This window comes from Gigantopelta aegis, chromosome 3, assembly GCF_016097555.1.
Source record: "Gigantopelta aegis isolate Gae_Host chromosome 3, Gae_host_genome, whole genome shotgun sequence".
Classification (NCBI taxonomy): Eukaryota; Metazoa; Mollusca; class Gastropoda; order Neomphalida; family Peltospiridae; genus Gigantopelta; species Gigantopelta aegis.
The window spans coordinates 76460358-76484595 of record NC_054701.1 but is presented as its reverse complement, the minus strand read 5'-3'; the positions used below and the strand labels follow the sequence as shown (position 1 = coordinate 76484595).

General features: G+C 37.3%; 1 protein-coding gene across 2 annotated transcripts in view; it reads right to left on the bottom strand.

Annotated features, from left to right (window-relative positions):
* Positions 1-24238, bottom strand: part of LOC121369094 (MIP-related peptides-like) — a 78444-nt gene that overhangs the window by 2421 nt on the left and 51785 nt on the right. For both annotated transcript variants that reach the window (XM_041493944.1, XM_041493943.1), the window contains exon 2: positions 8500-8581. In XM_041493944.1, the coding sequence (XP_041349878.1) occupies positions 8500-8563 (64 nt within the window). In that variant the 5' untranslated portion in view covers positions 8564-8581. The remainder of the gene's footprint in view (positions 1-8499; positions 8582-24238) is intronic.

Genomic DNA, 24238 nt, shown 5'->3' with positions numbered 1-24238 from the left:
CCACCATAAACTGAAAATCTCACTTCTGTTTGGTGCATTGCGACTTTTCTTGTCACTAACTCGCTTTGGTTTTAGAACAACCTAGACAAAATTAGACTTTAAACTAAATAAATGACACTAATTACGGTTATGATTTATTTGATGCTTATCAGTTAAATATATAGGATTGGAAATCTTTACCAGAAATGGTTAAACTATGAAATCTTTGTTCCAACTTGAAATACAATCCGATCGCCTTACTAGTAGGCCGGATTTGATTACCCAAACGATAACGAAACGTATTTTCGAAGCAGAAGACCAAACTATATGAGTGGCCGATAGATATCAGTTATCCTTCAGCCACTGGTAACAGATAGTGACCTTGTAACACAAAGTGAGTTTACCGCTTTTCATAAAATTGTCTGGCTCAGTTAGTTTGCTGTAACTTGAATCTTAAATGAGTGTTTTGTTTTACGCCGTTAGTTTAAATACAGTGTGTGGAAATAAAATTTTGTGTTCTGATATACATGACAAACATTACATATTTATTTATGAATTATACGTTTAAAAATACTTTTTAACACGATAAATATATAGCATCTTACAATAATGAATTCGTAAATTTTGTGTCATAATGCAAAACGCTAATTTCTTTAACTTTAAAAATAGAGATGCTTCCCCCACTTTGTTCTCTGTTAAAAACAATAATGGATTAACAACGTAGGTTATCAGCTTTATCATACTCAGAGTTCATGGGACATTTCGCTCGGAAAATCTCGCGTAGTTCTTCATTTCCACCGTGAGACGATAAAGCCTATAACCTATGTCATTAACCCATCCTTGTCTATTTATCTTAAACGAGTTGATTCAAACTTATCTAACGAGAAAATGAATGTAAGAAAAATAGTATCAAATAGAGTCCAGTGTAGTATTCTGTTTCTTATATTATGTCCTAAAAAAGGGTTAAATCAATTTAAACGTGTTTGCCAATTAAAATGAATTTCGGCGCTTGCGCAGTTAACATTTTATTTTTGACACCAAGGTCATCATAGTGGATCCATCCAATCGGATGTCTTTAAATCGATCCCCATTATATGTGGGACATGGTTGTGCGATTTTTATTTTACGAGTCTCTTTACCACCAGGACGTATAACGTTTCCCCGCTCTTTTCACTTCAGGCGCAGGACGTAGCCCAGTGGTTAAAGCGCTCGCTTGATGCGCGGTCGGGCTAGGATAGATCCCCGTCGGTGGGCCCATTGCGCTATATCTCGTTCCAGCCAGTGAACCACAACTGGTATATCAAAGGTCGTGGTATGTGCTATCCTGTCTGTGGGAAAGTGCATATGAAAGATTCCTTGCTACATTAGGAAAAATGTAGCGGGTTTCCTCTGACGATTGCGTGTCAGAATTACCAAACGTTTGACACCCAATAACCGATGATTAATTAATCAATGTGCTCTAGTGATGTCGTTAAACAAATGAAACAAACTGACTTTCGACGCTAAATACCATTACCTCTGGAAGACCGGAACGTTCCAGTTGGTAAGAAATTAAAATAATAGAGCGCAACCGCTGGATAAAGCCAGTCGGAACTTACCAATCGGTAAAAGTTTTGAATACCAGTAATACAACGCATTATTGAATCGGGACGTTAATCAAGTTGGGCCTCTATCTTTAAATCCAAAATCATTTACTTTTCGAAATAATGTTTCTGAAAAATTACTTCTTATTAAAGTAAAGGTGATACTTGCATGTAATATTATTAATGTGCAATATAACATATTAGTATGAACGCATGTATTGCATGAAAACATTACATGTACACATGAAAACATTACATGTATACACACACAAGTCGCGCACACCGGAAATAAAACCATAGAAACAAATAGACACACACAACACACAAACATACACACAATATTATGTCACCAGATTAAGTAGAAATTCTCACATATATGCACCCACATACGAACATAACAAACAACACATACAAACACGAAATCCTAGCTTACAAAGTGAAAATCCCCAACAAACAAACCTATAAAAAAGAAGGGGAAAAACAGAAGAAGAAAACAAGAGAAATTAATTTTGAAAAAGAAGAAAAAAGCATTTATAAAAAGAAACAAAGAAAGAAAGAAATAGAAACACCGACATACAGGTAATCTGGAAATTAGTTTATGTTTAATCAGACATGCCACCTTTAATCGGAAATATTTAGAATGGCATTAATCCAGTTTTATGGGTAATACCTCTAACATTAACAGAATTAATCTGGAAATTTTTCTTTAATCAAAGACGCAACCTTTAATTGGAGAGATTTGGAATTGCATTAATCCAGTTTTATAGGTAATGCCATCTGACAACACTGGTTTATAATGTCTAATGGCCAATGGATGTATTGCATACAGAGACTAAAATAAATTATATCTGAACACCTCCCCGATATTCGATAATTGCGTTCGTGCTGAGGTGTCGTAAGCATTGAACACGTGAACAAATGTGTATGCTGTAATCAGGCTTTCATTTCTGAAAACCCCAGGAGAGTCGAAAACCTTGCTGCTCAAAATGCATAGCAGGAAGATGGAATCGAACTCGACCCAATGTTGTGCGGAGAATAGCAGTCTTCAAAATAATCGATTTTAGAGGTAGGACAATGTGGGTGGGAATCGTGGGTAGGAATCGTACTTCTGAATATGATTAAAATCCTGATGTGATATTGATTAATAACATATGTATGTGATTTCGTAATGTTGATGTCATATGTTTAAAAAATGTTATAAACTAATACATATTGCTTTATATAAGAAACAAAAAAAGTTTGTTTTGTTTAACGACACCACTAGAGCACATTGATTTATTAATTATCGGCTATTAGATGTCAAACATGGTAATTTTGACACAGTTATAGAGAAGAAACCCGCTACATGTTTTTCCATTCGTAGCAAGGGATCTTTTATATGCACATCCCACAGACAGGATAGCACATACCACGGTCTTTGATATACCAGCCGCGGTGCAATTGCTATGACGAGAAATAGTCCAATGGGCCCACCGACGGGGATCGATCCCAGACCGACCGTGCATCAAGCGAGCGCTTTGCCACAGTGAAAATGCTAGGAATAGTTCACATTTATTCAATGTATTTGTGACGGTACATGCTCTTAATTTTGTTTTCGCCTGTGGCGATATTAATTGTTCTAGAGGACCGTGTGCAGTTCCAAATGCACTTAGCCAGATGGGCAACTTGTTACGTAATACTTCTGCGCGACGGTCCTCGAGCTGTACGCCTAATACACACCCAGAGCAGGTGTGGAGGCCATGTGGCTAGTAGTTACGTAATATCTCCGGTAGTGCTGTTTATGGCCAAGGGATTGCTCGCGGAATGGCGACCAAGGCGTCAGTAAGTCTGGCGATCAAAGAGAAAAATGCGTCTCTGGGAGTTGGGGATATATCACTTGATAGGGGGAGGACCGCCTTGTACCCACAGGCGATATTCTGTTTTATAATAAATAGCTAGTGTTTTAGATTATCGAGAACTAGGAAGGCTCCAGGGGATCACGGACGTCGTCCACTGAACGATCTATATTAGTTCAGACGGGACTTTGGTAAATATATATTTCTGCTCTGTGTATAACCTTGATGTGATTGATGTGACTTTAAATATTTTAATACTGTATTATACCAATATTCTTTAGACAGTGTCTTCGGTCATCTGACGAAGTAAATCGTAGACTTTTTGTTCTAACATTATACGAGTATTTGGTAATATAAAGCTTAGCCAGTTATCCTAGAAGACCTAGGTAAACTGTAGGTTATTGTCTTTATTGTGATAGGTACAAGTATTAATTCTGTGTTACAAGGTTACTGAATGAGTAGTTAGGGTTAATTAAAAATTAACCAGTTAGGAATAGAGTTGTAATTCCTTTATTAATTAAGTTCCCCTGGAAGCGTTTCTCCATTATCACACGTGTGTGTGTTAGCGTTTCTCAATTATCACACGTGTGTGTGTGTGTTAGCGTTTCTCAATTATCACACGTGTGGGTGTTGTGTCACGGTGAAGTGATTAGCATATTGTGTAAACTAGACACCTAGAGATTAACTAATTAAGTGATCAGTTCTGGGTTGTTATTATTGTTGTTATTAATTAACTACTGCGGCAGTACATTTGTCAGCGTAGGTTAATACAGATTCCAAAGTGTATTGTGTTTTTGTTGTGTTTTCTAGTGAACTAAACGTGCTATAATAATATATACTTTATATAAGATCGTATCTCTGATCATACCTAGACGAGCCAAATCGGTTTTGAACTGCCTGATACAGAGAGATCTAATAGATATACAGTTAGGAGAGATATTTGGATAATCGTGTTTTATTCAGTTACGGGAATTATAGAATCCCCGTGACAGTATTTCTAATAGCTTTAAAAAGTTCAAAATTCAATTTATCAAAATCAAACAAGAAAAATGTTTTTATTGTTCCGGATTGGATTCAGAAAATCATTAAAATGCCAATTAAAAACATCCTTAGAAGCTTTGTTTGTTGAAACCAGGGTCTTTATGTTTGGCATCGCCTCTAGAGAATGGACAGAGGGGCACGGATGCAATCAGGTCAGGTCAGGTGGGAGTGTTTAACGTGCACATTCAGAACAAATGCTCTTGCCCTTTAAAACGAGCTTCAATAGCAATGCTCCCCGACTGGGTTATCATGGGATGTGCTATCCCATCGGTAGGAACGTGCTTTGATGCTAATGAAGATGTAATGACAAAATATAAATTTAATTATTTATAAAATTAAGTTGTTTGACTTGTCATCTTAGTCACCTCATTACATTTTATAAATAAAAAAAGAACTTAAAATGTATTTAAAAAAACTCAAGACCAACAACAAAAAAGAAAACAATTTTTAAAAATGAATACCCCCTCCCAAAAAAAGAGAAAAAGTAAAGGAAAGAAAAGAAAAAGAAAGAGAAAAAGAAAAAGAAAGAAAAAAGAAAAAAGAAAAGAAAAAGAACAAGAAAAGAAAAGAAAAGAAAAGAAAACGAACAAAAGGAAACGAAAAAAGCCTACATAACCAAAAGGTCGGAAAAGGGATCAATGCCAGTTAAGTCAATTGTCTTGTTCGATATTCATTGAAAGCCTTCACATCAGCGGAAATTTCCCTTGTGATATAACTACTAAAGATATCATTAATGTAATTCGAAAAGTTGCCTTGCTGATACATTTCTCTTGCTTTTACAACTTTTTTTATTCTTTTATTTTTTGTCCAGTTTTTATGCCAAGCAGCCCTGTTAAATCAACCCCAATTACGTCAAAAGCAAAAGCTTCATTTCGATATCAATGCGAGGTATTCACGGGCACGCGGGGTCTCAGTCCTGGGTTTGTATCGAGATTATCGCCGTCTCGGTGTATCGATTATAGATACCTGCAAATAAAATAACGCGAAACCTGCGAAATAACATTCCGCGAGCAAATTGAACATGGACTAGTACGGCTGCGTAGGTCTTTCTCAATTAGCCGTATAAATACAGGATTGATTTGTTTACAAAGTCATTACCACCAAATCCTTATAAAGATTGTTTTTCACTTCTGATTTTTGTTTTGTTTTTACCATTGATGTAAAAATGTCGATTCACATCATATCGTGAATGGAATTTCACTGCCAGAGCACATACGCATAAGTCATATATTTTCACTATATTGAGAGTAATTATGGCTTTTAGGTACATATATTTGCCAATTATTGCACTCGGAATCTATAGCCCGTCGTACAGGGATCGCATTTGTTTCATACTATGTAATTTACTACAAATTATTTATTTCCTAGCCGATTGATTGGTAAATTGCACACACAAATTGTATTTCTTTGTTATTTCCAAAACACTTTTACTTTTCTTCTACGTCAAACCAAACTGAAATTATTTACAAAAAGCACTTTAATAGAATAATGGGACGGAATCTAAACATCTAGAACCGTGTTTAGATGGCACTGTTCTCCTTTCCTTATTTCTATAGAAGATGCGGGATTTAGTTCAGTCGGTTGAGTGTTCGCTTGACGTGCAGGATCAAACCACCTCGGTGGATCCATTCATCTGATTGGGGTTTTTCTCGTTCCAACCAGTGGACAAAGGCCGTGGTATGTGCTTTCCTGTCTGTGGGAAAGTGCATATAACAGATCCCTTGCTGTATTAGGAAAAAAATGTAGTGGGTTTCCTCTCTAAGACTATATGTTAGAATTACCAATTGTTTGACATCCAATAGCCGATGATTAATTAATCAATGTGCTCAAGTGGTGTCGTTAAACAAAACAAACTTTTAACTTTTAATTTCTAAAGATTAAAAAATAAATAGGTTTTTCAAAATTACTGATTTGTTTATAATAATAACAATAATAATAATAATAATTATTATTATTATTGTTATTTTTGGGTTTTTTTTTTAGTGGTTTTTGTTTTTACATTTTGAACAAAGGTTGTCTTGGTTAATGAATATCGTTTGATAAATTAGTTTTAATATTATAAATAAAAACGGCATCATGTTTGATTTATTACATATTAGTAGTCCTTTACATTTTATACAGAGAGAGAGAGAGAGAGAGAGAGAGAGAGAGAGAGAGAGAGAGAGAGAGAGAGAGAGAGAGAGAGAGAGAGAGAGAGAGAGAGAGAGAGGAGGAGAGTAGTGTTATTTGGACAGTTTTGGCCACCAATAATGCTTTTAAACACAAACACATTTATCTTCTTCTTTTTTTCTTTCTCACTATTACATGCATATTCATTATGAGTAAAACACACGTAACGTTTAATTATTATTTTTTAAAAACCTCATTAAGAGTCACAAGAATATAACACGTCCTTGAAACATCACTTTCGCTACGCCTACTAAACTCGGATGTGCATTCGTGACATGAGTGTTGTGAACCTGGCATTGGCCAAAGTATCACATATAGGATGAAAAAGTATCCATTTTCGTTTCGTCTAAATGCAATCGTGGATCGTGTGAAAATTACGCAATTAAAAGTTTGTTTTGTTTAACGGCACCACTAGAGCACACTGATTAATAAAAACATCTTCAGAGAAAACCCTTTAAATATTTCAGTTAGCAGCAATACGCACATTTCTATAGACAGAACAGCACATATCATGGTCTTTGACATACCAGTCATTGGACACTGTTTAAGACGCCCCCCCCCCCCAATGGAACCGCCGACAAGGTTCGAACTAGGCACCTGAAGCGAGCGCTTTACCGACTGAGCGTCTGAGTAAATTATGTCACCCTTTGTCCTGTACGTCATGTCCACAACAAGATTACATTCTATAGTTTTCATCTACTTTATTCACAACAAATCTCTTAATACTATAATTATCCAGAAATGATTTTTTAAAATTATTATCAGGACATTTCCCACACAAATCCTAGAGTCCATTATAATACTAATGGATGGTTAACCGCATACTTGTTTTGTTATATATCACGGGGGATGACACAGGACAGACGAACCAGGTTCCGGATCGTGTAAACAGCGAAGTCAATAATTATCAGTCATCCCTTAACAGGTCAATAAGATAGAACGAATCTATTTGAACAAGGCAAAGCTACTTTTGCAATGTTTAATTAAGTCTACAACCATCTGTGTACGTTAATAATGATCGTTAAATCAGTGATGGTGGGTGGTTTTATTGCAAAGGAAAAATGTTCAAGTCAACAGCAGATAAAGTAGGTTTACAAAAAACAAACAAAAAAAACAAACATATATATATATATATATATATATATATATATTTATAAATATATAAAAGAAAGAAAGAAAACAACAACAAAACACACACAGTGACAGACACGACACAGACAAAGACATGACACACCCACACAGAGACAGACATAACACACCCACACACACACACACACACACACACACACACGCGCACACAGAGACACGCACACCACGTACAACAAATAACATGCTGTTATAGTCATATTCAAAATTTGTTGCTTCAAGACTATAGTTATAACACAAACAATAATTACATATACTAAATAAAAAAGAACAGTTAATACAAAATGTATAATCATACCACTATATAAATATATATTTTAAAAAATTACTATTATATGATACATGACATGTAAAGATGTAAATTAATATGCGATCTACAATACATCTGAAAATGTTTCACACAGACGCACACACACACACACAGAGAGAGAGAGAAAGAGAGAGAGAGAGAGAGAGAGAGAGAGAGAGAGAGAGAGAGAGAGAGAGAGAGAGAGAGAGAGAGAGAGAGAGAGAGAGAGAGAGAGAGAGAGAGAGAGACAGACAGACAGACAGACAGACAGACACACACACTACACACAATGTTCATAAATTTTATTTTATTTAATATTAGGCTTTAAAAAACACCCCCTCATGAGCTATAATTAGCAATAACTGTGAACTATATGTTTTGTAAATGGTTGTATACCACCGAGTTGTAAAATTCAAAGTATATTAAACAATTTGACTTTAATCAAGTTACCACGCACCAACATTCTCAGCCTGAGCGACAACCGTGCCAACCAGGAGCAGAAGAAAACCTGGCGTTACCATACCGTACCCAGACGTGCTCTGAAACGAAAAACACTCTCGTCAAAATACAGAATACATGTTTTACAACGAACCCCTCCAACAAAATCGCTTAGCATACAAAATAAAAAGACGTCTACATATACATGTATACTGGTAAATACGTATATAGCATATGCATTACCCCCCCCCCCCCCCCGACATCTGGTATATATTGAAAAATTACTTCTAGCATATAGAGTGAAAACAGATCTATAGCATATACAGTGAAAAAAAGACTCCTAAAATATATGTAGTGAAAAAGATACTTCTAGCATATACAGTGAAAAACGACCCCTGCGCGTGCTGTAACCTCACCGTGGTGCAGGGGTGTAACATTCTCTTTGAGAATGGCCAATACAGCACAGATCCCCTTGTTTTCTTCGAGATACAATTGAAATTTTGAGTAAAAGTCAGTATCTATCTGTGATATTTGTATTTTTGCACAGTTCTTTACACTGTTTTCATTTACATTTTGAATTTTTATATTGATGTTGATCATCACTTTATTTGTTTGCATTACCATAGTTTGACACCCAATAGCCGATGTATTTTTCGTGCTGGGGTGTCGTTAAACATTCATTCATTCATTCATTCATTCATTCCTTTGAAAAACGACTTCTAGCATATTAGACAGTGAAAACCTAAAATCCTACCAAATACAGTGAAAAACAAAAATCATAGCATACACAGCGAAAAACTAAAATCCAAGCATATACAGTGAAATCCAAAATCCTAGAATATACGGTGAAAAACGACTTATATAGAGTGACAAATAAAAATCCTAGCATACGCAGTGACAAACAAATTTTTGGCATTATTTCCTGCAAATTTGTTTCTAGCATTCATAGTTAAAAAGACTACTAGCATATAATATACAGATAAAAAGACTACTAACATATACAGTCAAAAATACGCCTGACATACATACTTAAAATAACCTAACATAAAGGCCTAATATAATATGTGATGAAAAAGACACCTAGAATATATAGAGAAAATTATGCCTAATATGTATACGTATGTGCAGCAAATAAGTGTAGCTAATATACACCCCACTCAAAACAAAAAGAAAAAAAGAAAGAAAAACAAAGTACACTAAAAGTAAAACAGTTGAATAATGATATTTCTAAACGAGCATGTTTTTACTATTAGCGAATATCTTCACGTGCCGATGCAATACACTTCACGAACCCAGTGCCTACCAGCCTCACAACCGATAACTTTGACAACTACTCCACCGTGGGTAATTTTGGCATACTTCAATCATAGAACTGTTCAAGCACGCTTGTCGTGGACACAACTCTAGCTCCACCAGATAGTTCAGGACTCCGTTTTACGAACAGATCTTAGCGCTGAAATCACCTTAAGTAACTAACTACCTTTAAGTACCTCAGACACTTAACGTGGTTGTTTGCAATGTAATAAAACTTGCTTCGCCAAACGGGGGACTCTGTCCATCACAGGAACCGCTGCTCTATAAATGATTTCTAAATTATTAAATATTATCATAAACCTACTCGTCAGTCGATATTTGAGCTTTAATCAGTAACACGGTACGTTTGTCAGCAGAACAATTAACAATGTCCACATGTTCTACTGTCCACGCTACTACAACTTTTCTCCCCGTGACTACGTCAAGTAAAGAACTCGGTTCTTGGTTCCATTGCAGTTTTGTGCTATTATAGCGTCAATTGATCAGCACAGACCATTCCGTGCTGTAATCTGTGCCGGATCCTTTTCAAGTTTTCATGTCTATGAAATCCTACTCGCGTCACATGCCGAATTCTAATCGAGATATTGACAGATGCCGCCGCTCAAACAATCTGGGCACTTTGATAAAAACACTGGGCAAACTCTCCTTCCGGTGTTTACCAGCGTTTAACGTAAATCATATAACAGACTCCTGGAGGAAATCCACATCAGTTTCGATCGAATGGGAGCGTTTAAATGTAGGCGGTGTAAGAATCCACGGGTTCCTGACTCACCACGTGTTGACCACGCTAGTTGTGATGTCCATGCTCATTTTGTTTTAACAAATCCAGATCTCAAACATTGTTTTGCTGTCCATGTATCGATTCATTCAATGTCCAGGCATGCCCATCAAGGACACAGGTTCTATATAGCTTCATTTTGCCTTGATTTTCGTAAAAGGACGGGATCTAGGTCAGTCGGGTAGAGCGCTCACCTGAGGTGTTTGCATCGTAGGATCGAATCACCTTGTCGGATCCATTCTCTGACTGTCTTTTTTCCCTTTCCCAACCAGTGCTCCACGAATGATATATTAAAGGCAGTGGTATGTGCTGTCCTGTCTATTGGGTGGTGTATATAAAAAATCCTTTGATACTAAAGAAAAACATGTTGTGGGTTTTGTCTCAAAGACTATATGTCAGAATTACCAAATGTTTGATATCCACTAGCCGATGCTTAATAAATCAGTGTGCTATAGTGGTATCGTTAAAAAACCTTTTTATTCATTCATTCATTCTATATCCAGGCAAATCCACCCAGACCACAGCTTCTGACTTTATCGTGTCTTGAGTTTCGTACTTATGTCAAATATAATACTGACTTTCAAGATGTTTTCGATTAATACACTTTTATAACGACTTGTAATACATATCAAATATAAGTTCTTGTTGAGAATATCAGAGTCTGTATATTCAATGTTTTACTAATATTTGTGAGCTTTAGCGAGAAACATTGATAATTGTTTCACGAGGGACATAGACGTGATGCAGGATGGTTTCGAGTTTAATATACTATTTATTACCCATAATCGATCTTAATTTATATCACTCAACTTATTTGGTTGGCGCTCATGGAAGATTGTAGTGCGATAATTACGATATGTATACTACCAAGACATTTGTAAACATATGTGTAATAACAAAAGCTTCTATTTTCTGTTTCCAAAACAGTTGGTTAATCGTTTGAACAAGTGGCCCCAAAATATCAATACATGAGTTCTTGTATATATGAGCTTATGGACTTACATACAATAAACATAACTGAATTGATATTTGTGAGTAACCCAAACTGGATTAGGAATCCCAATAATGTAATATTGATGTTGATCATCACTTTAGCCGATGTATTTTTTCGTGATGGGATGTTGTTAAACATTCATTCATTTATTCATTCCCAATAATGTATTTACGACAACATATATATTAGGAAATACAATGAAGTTTAACCTAGTGCAATCAGAAAGACGTTTAATATACAACCACACATATTTTATTTAGACAAATATATTTAACAATGTAATTACAGTCGTTAAAAAGACTCTGTTGGTCGACTTCATCTTAACAAAACCGGCCTCGGTGGCGTCGTGGCAGGCCATCGGTCTACAGGCTGGTAGGTACTGGGTTCGGATCCCAGTCGAGACATGGGATTTTTAATCCAGATACCGACTCCAAACCCTGAGTGAGTGCTCCGCAAGGCTCAATGGGTAGGTGTAAACCACTTGCACCGACCAGTGATCCATGACTGGTTCAACAAAGGCCATGGTTTGTGCTATCCTGCCTGTGGGAAGCGCAAATAAAAGATCCCTTGCTGCCTGTCATAAAAGAGTAGCCTATGTGGCGACAGCGGGTTTCCTCTAAAAAAATCTGTGTGGTCCTTAACCATATGTCTGACGCCATATAACCGTAAATAAAATGTGTTGAGTGCGTCGTTAAATAAAACACTTCTTTCTTTCATCTTAACAATCGCCGAACACGCAGGATAATCCCTTTAAGGTTACAAAACGATGATGTTTAAAGTCAGCGTCAAGATCAATTAATTTAAAGTGCACACCCAGTGCAAGCTGGTTTTGCACACGCCTGTTAAATTGCACATCCAGTGCAAGTTGTTTTTGTACACGCCTGTCTTTGGAACGTGTTCTGAAGTGTGCCAGTCCTTCCGCCCAAGACAGAAGATGATTCATGTTCTTAAAGTGCTTATATCCAATTAAAGTTCAAAACGTTGCTCTTGGCACATATCTCGACTACCTAGCTAGACTGTCTGTCCAGGATAGTGGATTAATGACTGAGAGAGAGAGAGAGAGAGAGAGAGAGAGAGAGAGAGAGAGAGAGAGAGAGCGAGAGAGCACAAGAAAAAAGACAACACTTGGTGATGTCGACCAAATTTCAGTCACTATTGGCGCCATAATGTCTATCAGAAGTATAAAGGGACGGTGAGGGTTATTCTGTTTCTGTTAAATGTTGGTTTGATCGCTTACTTCTTTCCACCAGTGTAAACATTGTTAGTGATGTATCAGAAAGACACACACACACCCCCCCCCCCCCAACAATTTAGTGGACATGCACTTGCCGTTACAACTTACTTTGGGTTGGAAGCGATCCCGGGATGCTGACCCAGTATCCATCAACCTTAAGGCTGACAGCTTACAATTAAGCGCTGTGGCACCAATTAAGGCAGGTGGTATCCAAATTATTCCCATGGCGTATTTCTAGCTTGGTTTTATTTTAAAACAAGGAAGTGAATAAACATTTGTAGTCAGGGAGCATATTACCGGAAATAAAATAAAAGCTTTTTGAAGTAGCTTAACTCTTGGAGATAACTGCAACCAAGTTTCAGTTACGTGCAAAGATTTAACAGGTTTGTGGTTTTGTGTGGGCTGATTATTGCCATTTAAGCACGTTTTTTTGTTTTAAATACAAATGATCTTTTATAATAGCTCTAATGCATGTTAAATCTACAAAATAAAGACACCAATATTGCTCTTTAATCACCAACCAACAATTTTGAATCAGGCTGTTTAACTTTTACATAACTATTACATCAATCACCGCTCTCCGTGGATTTGTAAGGTATACTCCAGCCACCAATTTAGATCTCTATTGACTGCTGGTGGGCAATGCAATAATTATTATACTTTGAATTTAACTGCTGTTATCTTTAAAAAACAAAACAAAAACAAAAATACCCACACACAAAAATTCCACCTAAATACCAGACCTGCTAATCTATTTTATATTGCAATGTACCTAATGACTCAACTTCTTTAGAACTGGGATAGACTTTGACTAGTTATCCCTTGGGGTCGTTGTGCAGATATGCACTTTTCAACATGACGCTAGCGATTGTGATGGTGATGATGATGGCGATTATGTTAGCTGTATTTTAATTATATCCAACTATGGTTCAAGCGAGCCTTCCTCAGAACACAACTGAGTGCACAGCAACAGTCAATGAGGGTTGAATGAAGAAAGTTGTTCTTATCTCATCCGCAGGATAACACATACCATAGTACTAGTATGGCTGGCTAAAACAATACATAAGTCAGTAGGTAGTTCGTTTTTGTTTAACGACGCCAATAGAGCACATTGATTTATTAATCATCGGTTATTGGATATCAAACATTCGGTAATTGTGATATATAATCTTAGAGAGGAAACCCGCTATATTTCTCCATTAATAGCAAGGTGTCTTTTATATGCACCATGCCACAAACATGATAACACATACCACAGTCCTTGGTGCATTGGCTTGAACGATAAGTCATTAAGTCCACATATGCGTTTCGATCCAACGGCCTTGGACACCTCATATGTACATTAACAACAAGACTTGAGATATCTCCACTGGCGTCGGAAGCAAGATTGGAGGGGCATTGGTCCCCGACCCTAAAATGGGGATGGCCAGAAAATGACCGCCCCCACCTCCAGAATATATATATAGTTTTATTCTTCGACCATAGAAGTTCATAGTAATATAGCACATAATGTGTGTTTGTGTGTGTGTGTGTGTGTGTGTGTGTGTGTGTGTGTGTGTGTGTGAGGGACGTCTATACTAATTATTATGACACCAACTGATACATTAACACCAACCCCATCCCCTTGGCTATGCGATCTGTGACATCATATATTTTAATATTCTGTCATCGGATACTGTAGTCAGTATGCTTTGGCCAGCAACACGAGCTTCCTGTTTGTTTGGATGCGACGACACGGCCGCTTGTACACTTGGTGTCCTGTTTAATACACCAAGGGACGTTGAAATAATGATTCCTTGCTGGAAATCTGAACAGGGGGTGTTCATTAAGAGATACAACACGACTGATATCTACTGTGTCAAATCTACAGGTTGTTACTACATAAAAAGAAGACGAAAGAAGCTGGCATAGTGGCTAAGGCTCCAGCCTCACATCTGGTAAGTATAGTGGCTTCGAACCCTGGGCGTATTTTAACAGTTCAGTGAAGTGGAGTAAGGTCAATGTAACGATTTATCTAATAACTAAGAATTTGGATTAACCTCAATCCCCACCAAATATAACATGCAAAACAAAACTCCCGCAGAACAGGAAGTCCAGCTGAGAAACACCTGCTAGATTAACAGAACTGTGCTACGTAATACAAGACCAGTTGATACAATGATAGTTTCTCAGTGGCGTGATGGCTAAGCAATCGGCCTTATGTCTGGTAATATAAGTAGTGGATTCGAACCCCGATATCGGTTTCCACCAAGGGCGCGTTTTAACGGTTCATTTGGGATATCTACGGTCAAACGACATCTCTAATAACCTAGCGTAGGAACTACCTTTCGATCAACAAAGTCAAATCAACCAATTAGCTCCACTTTCAATTACGCTCCATTGCACATGCCAGCGCGGACGACCCCCTCTACAAACCTTTTCCTGTCGGGGACGGAGATGCCGGCGAAAGTCCGATCATGACTGGCGTGTGCTACAATAGCTTGTTCTGAATGTGCACGTTAAAACCTATGACCTTGCCCCGGAATTTGTCACTGGCGATGTCAGAGGCTTAAGTCCGGGGTGGGCGTGCCTGAACCTCCGGGATATGGGCACGTTAATAGAGTTACCTTCCCTTCCTTCCCTATGACCTGACCTGACTAAACGTTTGGATTAACCCCTCCACTCCTCCACCCACTAAACAAAACGCCCACAACAAAACTCCCGCAAAGATCCAATTGCGAAGCGCTTGCTGGATTAACGTGAGCATTGTGTCGACAGAATACACTGGCCGTGCGATCTCTCACACCTCACGTGTACTCTAGGTCACTAAACGGAGTGGTATTGACAGAGTATGTCCACTAACGCAAAGTTAAAGTGATCGCCGCGAACAACTGACAGACCGAATCATTAAACATCATCCGACGAGACTGACAATGAGATTTTTAGTGATGGGTTTTTAATTACGTCTTTGCAAGCAATGCATTGAAAGGTAATCTGTTATCCATTGCTATTTATGAAGACAATGCGTGATAAGTATTTGTAGGTCAAGTACCTAAAACAAGAAGAAGCAGATTTGCACGGATAATTCACTCACATGAATAACACAACTCGGGCACCATGGTTGGTTTCGGAGGTCAACCCTCAACTCTCATACTGAAGCAAACATTTGTTTTCAATATATTTTCCGCGGCAGCATGTCTGTAACCCCCTGTAACTTTAGTGGCCGTAGTCAAGAACCCCCTGCTAAAATTCCTGCACCGCACCTGCCGATTCGGAGGCCTCTGCTGAGGCTAAAACATATTTTACATAGCAATATTAGGTTGTTCCTATATGTGTCCAGTGAAACATTCTAAATGTAGACGAAAGGGTTCGCTAGGTTCATATTCGAACCCGTCCATCCCCAGACCATTGTCTGTCCTGGGACAGACTCTTCTGGCTATCCAGAGACCGGCCTCGGGACAGACATGCTCGAAGCCCTAGTGGTATATGAGCATGTTCAAAATGTACCCGACCCGATCCCCAGACCATGCTAAACCAGTCTTAACAAAATATTGTCCTGAAACTTTATTCATTTAATTATCCCGAAAAGCACACCACTCGATCGAGTACACAGTCTTTACACCCCACGTCGTGTTGTCGACATTTCGGTGTGTGATAACTGAATTATGACTCCGTAGTCATAAATCAGAAAATAATTTCACTAATTGTTAGCCAATTGCTAGCTGTGTTACACATTTGCAAAACGACTTTTGATAGTTGGCAATAGATGAAGAGGTGTACATTTCAAGTCACGTAGAACTGTCGAAGATATCGATAGAGAATTATGTCCCATGCCATCTATCGAAGGAAGAGTATTGGTCGATAAGAAAGCGATGTTCAGCATGCCAAGTGCATTTAATTTTTATTTATAACCCTGTATAAAAAAGAAAGAAAAAAACAAGAAAAGAATCCAGAAATGCAAATAATATTCTATAGGCGACAATGTTAACGTTAGTGTTTACAAACACTATATTTTCAATATATCAGCCAAATTATGACCCACACATATGCATATTCCAATCCCTCCCCCAAAGACCCCCGGTTTCAAACAAAATTTTAGTACTTGTTTTACATATATGTATATTTTACAACAAAAACTGTCACATGTATTACCAGTGGCAGGACTGAATGTATTAACTGATCTGTCAAACGTCCGGTACACCTCGAATTTTGACCCAGCCTAATGCCATTTGGCTGAGCGCTACCTTTCGTCCATTTTACCAGGACATAGCCTGCAATAACGAATTGGCATTGGAGGCGCTATGTTGGCTTACGGTTGGAGGGGCTGGATCTAGTTCAGTTGGTAGAGCGCTCACCTGAGGTAACTGGGTCATACCATCAAAGTTTCTCGGCTGACCCATTCTGTTTTTACCCCATCTGAAAATGTGCCACTCGAGTCGTATATCAAAAGCCATAGTATGTGCCGTCCCATTTGTGGGAAAGTGCATATACAAAATCTTTTTCTGGAAATGGATAAATGTAGCAGGTTTCTTCTGAATATTACTTGTTTGAATTATCAATTGTTTGACATCTATAGCCGACTCGCTCTAGGTGGGAGCCAATACCAGGGTGCGAACCAAGTATCTACCAATCTTATGTTCGATGGCTTAACGGCTATAAACCACCGATGCCAGTGGTAGGTTTGTTTCCTACATGAGTCAGTTTAGGATTTTTAAAAATCACAGCGAAAACGGTTTATCCTGGCAAACAATCTGTAGACTTTACCTTTCTGTGAATCCGCCAATGAATATATATTCTAATAATTTTCACTAGTTCGGGGCGGGACGTAACCCAGTGGTAAAGCGCACGCCTGATGCGCGGTCGATCTTACCGTCTAGGATCGATCCCCGTCGGTAGGGCCCATTTAGTGCACCACGACTGGTATATCGAAGGCCGTGGTATGTGCTGTCGTGTCTAAAATAATCCCTTGCTACTAACTAGCGGGTTTCAATCTCTATGTCTGTCAAAATTACCCTATGTTTGACATCCACTAGCCGATGATTAATAAATCAATGTGGTCTAGTGGTGTCGTTAAACAAAACAAACTTTATTTTTTTACCAATTCACAACGTGCAGCATGCAACTAAACCTGCCTCAGCAGTATTCATCAAATCGTTAGCAAAATTCGCACTGTACAAACAAGACTTAATCTAACAAAACATGTGCTGCGGCAATAACTTCACAGCGGTAAATGTTGTAAGTTAAAGCAACAACGAAGTAGAGTGGAAACCTACATGGCTGGCATCACGCACAATGCATTAGAAACACGGAGGTGCGGTCTTACTCTATTAGGTTTGAAAGAGGCTTAATGAAATCGTCGATATAAATAAGAGGCTTAGGTTTCCATTGCAACTGTTATATCGAAAACTGCTATATCGAAAACAAGAAGAGTATATTTTAAATTGCTTTTTATAACGATTCTGAAGAATACCAGATAAACAGTTACTACATGGTACTTTGTGACGGTTTTGTTTTTCTCTCTCTATGACGTGTTTGCCAACCAATTTGTTTGTTTATTCTTTTCTAGCTTTCTCTATTTTATACATTACTGACTTGTATGCCCACCAAATCGATTGTTCTCATCTAGCCTTTTCTATTTTATACATTACTGACTTGTTTTCCCACCAATTTGTTTGTTTATTCTTCTCTAGCCTTCTCTATTTTATACCTTACTGACTTGCATGACTACCAAATGGATTGTTTATTCTTCTCTAGCCTTCTCTATTTTATACCTTACTGACTTGTATGCCTACCAAATGGATTGTTTATTCTCCTCTAGCCTTCTCTATTTTATACCTTACTGACTTGTATGCCTACCAAATGGATTGTTTATTCTTCTGATTGTGGTAATTTTACACTGACAAAACGTCGAATATTTAAAATATTTTTAATGTAAATGTTTTCCGTGAATTTTTTTTTTTTAAGTTTTAAGTTTTTAATGTGATTTTAAACGTACATAGTCGTCTAAAAATATAATGTGTAACCTTTGGCTGGCATTTACTGTATCTTAGAATATTAATCTCTGTACATCTGATCTGTACGTGGGTGTCGTAATGTCTATGGAAGCTCCAGGCTACCATAAGAAATAAATTCCACTTGACTGGTTGTGAATATTTATTGTTTGTTTGCAAGAAGGTAAGTTTTTTTAGACAGAACTACAATACAGTGTTGTTAGAGGACCAAGTAGCTTTAAGACTTGATTAAAATAAATAAATAAATAAATACATAAATAAAACAACAAAAAACAAACACACAAACAACATAAACAAAAAAACATACGGATAAAAAAAAAAAAAAAATGAAAAGAAAAGAAAAAACAACCAACCAACCAACTAAACAAAGAAAACCCCAAAAATAAAAACAAACAAAGACCCACCAAAAAAACTCCAACCCAACCCAACAACACAAACCACCCACACCCACCCACGCACACACACGCACGCACACACACACACACACACACGCACACACGCACGCACATACACACACATACACACACACACACATACTCATACACGCAAAACACACACACACACGCACACACACACACACATACACAATAAAACACAACTGCCTTGAAGTTTTAAAAATGTATAAGTCTTGAAAAAACTGCAAATGTGTCGAAAAACCCCAACAACTATAAATTGACATAGACTTTTGTAGCAGCCACCTGTGGTAGCAGGTCACCTTGTTCTTCCTAGTAATCGAACATAGAAGACATAAACACGTCTTATGAAACCGACAGTTTTAATTAGTAATATCTACCACCCACCGTATTACATAAAATAAAATTCAACCTTAAGACAGAATGATTTACTTGCAGAGTTATTTTAATCATCCACCCCACAATGCTCAACATTTTTTCTGCGAAAGCAAACAAATACTAATTGAATCACCCACCTCTTCCCCGTGTGGTCTTTTCGGAAATAACCCTACTATTGTTTCTTATTGTAAATCTAGAGCGAAGGAAATTAGAAAGGCCGACCATAAGAAATTATTATGTACAAAATTGTTTAGGCTTTTTTTTTTTTTTTTTTTACATGTGGCAATTAATCACCATCAAATACAGCTGACATATGGAAGAGGATGGTATGGTCTTTTTATAATGAAAAAAACATTGTGTTAGCACGTGGCAATTAATCATTGTTTGAAAAATGTCCTGTGTTAACATATATCTTGTTTCATCAATAAATATTCAGATGGCCTTGCTGGGCATGGTTTAGAAATGTGTGTTATTTAGTTGAAGACAACATCTGCTCGCTTGCTCATTTTTTCAACTACTTTTTGTACCAAACCCTCCCTTAACCACCCATACCCCATATTTCTATAGATCATTTCTATGTATGAATGTAGCGGCGTATGCCTCTCTCTCTGTGTCTCTCTCTCTGTGTCTCTCTATCTGTCTCTCTCTGTCTGTCTGTCTCTTTCTCTCTCTCTCGCTCTCTCTCTCTCTCTCTCTCTCTCTCTCTCTCTCTCTCGCTCTCTCTCTCGCTCTCTCTCTCGCTCTCTCTGTGTGTCTCTCTGTGTCTCTCTCTGTATGTCTCTCTCTGTCTCTCTCTGTCTCTCTATCTGTCTCTCTCTCTCTGTCTCTCTCTCTCTCTCTCTCTCTCTCTCTCTCTCTCTCTCTCTCTCTCTCTCTCGCTCTCTCTGTCTCTCGCTCTGTCCGTCTGTCCGTCAGTCTGTTTGTCTGTCTCTATCTCTCCCCACGCACTCTCTCTCCCTCTTTCCCTCTCTCTGTATACATACATACACACACACATACACACACACACACACACACACACACACACACACACACACACACACACACACACACACACACACACACACAAACACACACATATATTTACACTTAGACTAAACCACAAAATAAACGCACGAACAACAGTCGACCCGTCAACACCCTAATGGATACATGAACTAAGCTATTTCAGTTACAGCTGTGACTATTGTCGTACTAACAGAATTTTTTTAATTTTTTTATTTCACTATTATGAAAAATAATACGCATCATTAACTAAATAAATCATCCCCGTCATATCAACTATAACAGCGATATGTCATTATATACTGACTAGAAGAAAATCCTTTTCAATTGACCATTAAAGGTTAACACGGTAACTTAGTTCAAAGTATAGACGTAAATGTCAGCTATATAAGATAGCAATATATAAAACATTATTAATACATTAGCATTTATTTGTATTAGTCTTGCATTAGAAAGTAAATATAATTCACAAAGAAATAATGTTTTGTTTTCTCAGAATTTTAAATTTCGATTCTTATGGAATTTGTTGAGCCTCTTTAAGTTTTGACATCCAATAGCCTATGATTAATAAATCAATGTGCTCTAGTGATGTCGTTATACAAAACAAACTTTGATTTAACTTTAAGTTTTGACGTTTTACTTTGATGAAAGAAGATTTCATGTTGTTAAACGTTTTTTTTCACCTAATAAAAATACATTGTCGAAGATATTAAAGCTACAGGTATTTATAACTGAAATTCGCGTTCTTTATAATTTTATTCATTTTTATCCTCACGGAATTGTACATTCATACCACGGCCTTTGGTATACCAGTCGTGGCGCACTGGCTACAGTCATGGTAAAGGCGAATGATAGTTCAAAACCAAAATAAATAAAAAATAAAAATAAATAAAAAGCCAAAGAACGGAAAAAAGAAAGAAAGAAAGACAGAATAAAACGTGAAAGAATTTAATGATTAGATTTCCAACCTGAAATTGTGTGCTAACATTTTATATGACAATCGCCTTTTGAAATTTAGCAAACATCTTCATCAACATATAAAACTTATATGCAATTGAAGGTTGTAGCTAAGATCAGACTATCAACTGCCAGCAGAAAGATGGCCAACTTTCTGCTGTCACGACTTTTACGACTATCCAGATGCTAGTCTGAGCGCTCTTACAACCTTACCACTCGATTCTCGTCGTATAATCCCATTAGTTATTAACCTGAGCGCACCCGTCGTAAGTCAGGAGTTGGGGAAATTACTACGCAACCGTCGAGTTGGGGAAATTTGTGTTGGCAGTTGGTAGGCTAAGCCTAGCATAATGGACGATAGAGTACCTCTAAAGCAAAAATAATATCCATGTAGCACAACTGTCACACATACTTATGGGATGTAGCTCAGTGGTAGAGCTTTCGTCTGAGATGTGATGTATCATAGGATCGAAGTAAGGAAATATTTTATTTAACGAAGCACTCAACACATTTTATTTACGGTTATATGGTGTCAGACATATGGCTAAGGACCACACAGATATTGAGAAAGAAAACCCGCCGTCGCCACTTCATGGGCTACTCTTTTCGATTAGCAGCAAGGGATCTTTTATATGCACCATCCCACAGACATGATAGCACATACCACATCCTTTGATATACCAGTCGTGGTGCACTGACTGGAACGAGAAATAGCCCAGTGGGCCCACCGACGGAAATCGATCCCACACCGACCGCGCATCAAGCGAGCGCTTTACCACCGGGCTACGCCCCCGCCCCTCATACGATCGATTGATCTCAATGAGTTTTCGAACGATCCAACCATTGTTCTACGACAGGTACACCAAACCCCGTGGTGTGTGCTGTCCTATCTATGGGACTATACATAAAAACATCCATTACTGCTAGTGCATAATTCGATAAGAGAAATCAGGGCTATTCTCTCTCTTGATCAAGTGTCAAAATAGCTATATGTTAGACACCAAACTGATGCTGATATGTGGTTAAACAAAAATTAATTTCCTTTCCCCTAATAATAACTAACACACGACGTCAAGCATGGTGATATTTTTGTAAACCACAGTAATTTCACCCTGACCGAATTCACATATACGTTTTTCCATTACCTCTGTCTTTAGGGTATAAATGATTTATATAATTCGAACTCCAAATTAGGAACGGTTATTTATTTTTAGATGGTGCTGACAGCCGATGCAACCTGCTATGAGTCTATTAACTGTGTAATTGTATTTAAAATTTATGTTAATAAAATGTTAAAGTGACATACCCTAGTTTTTAAACACTAAGGAATATTTTGTAAACTATTATAGCTGTTTTTTGACAACTGAAATCATACTTTACTTAGATTTTATGGTTTAGTTTTATGAATTTCCGTACATTCGAAGACTTTTTAGTTATCCTGGTGTTTTTAATATCACAAAATGCATTTCTCATATTTTTAAAAACGCACGTGCGTATGAGAAGTAATAGTTATGGAGTCGAATTCTAGTCTATTTTTAGAGGGTATTTCACCATTTAAAAATCACAGACTCATGTTTCACTCAGTTGTAACTTTATCCAAATGTGTTACAGGTTTGTAGATTAACTAAACTTAGTGTTAATTTTCACGGGTTGAAACTAGTGTCTGTCCCTTTAACTGAACTTAGTGTTAATTTTCACGGGTTAAAACTAGGGTCTGTCTCTTTAAAGGGGTTGTCCCGAGTTTGCTGTTATTGTCAAGATGTCGCCGACAAAAGGGTACCGATAAATTGGCAGGAAAATCTATAATTAATGAAGTAAAAATATATGTACACCAACCCAAATACTATTTTTTTTTAAATAAGTTCAGTATAAATAGAAAAGTTTCTTTACAAACTACCATCAAATTGCATAGGTTATTATTATTTGTTTTGATACAGGTATGAAGACAACTGATGGAACAGCCAAACTAAAGCACGTCCAATTCTACCTTTAATCTCTGTGTACTGCGTTATCGATTAATTCAGTGACAATGCAATGAATGAATGAATGAATGATTGTTTAACGACACCCCAGCACGAAAAAATACATCGGCTATTGGGTGTCAAACTATGGTAAATGCAAACAGTAAGTCAGCAGTGACAATGCAAGTGAAGCTGCAAATCTTGGCTGTTCCATTTTTTATGTCTTCACCCCTGTATTAAACAAATGACTGCATTGGGTCGACCCCTTTTCTATGTAGGGTTAGGTTCCCGGATACGCACATTTTTATTTAATCTTAGAGCAATGGCAATGTTATAAGTTGTATCATTTTCAACGAGTCCACTGACAACACAAATACTCGTATGGTTTTGTACAAAATCAAATGTGTTTAATCATTCCATTATAAGGTTGCTACGGTAACAAAATAGTGAAAGTATTATCACAGAAACTTACAAATGTTTTCGTTTGTCAGCCTCTGAGAATTAAAATTTTGCATAACCCATTTATCGTTTACGCAAAAAAAAAAAAAAAAAAAAAAAAAAAATTCTGATAGCCCATTTCCATTTTGCATAACCCGTAATGTTCACGTAAATGATGTGCTTAATTTAATGCGCGAACGAAAAATGGGTTACGTCAAATTAGATTTACGGGAGCGAAACACGAACGAAAGGATAGGATCGTTCTCGCAATGTTCAGAGGCCTGAATTGACAGTGA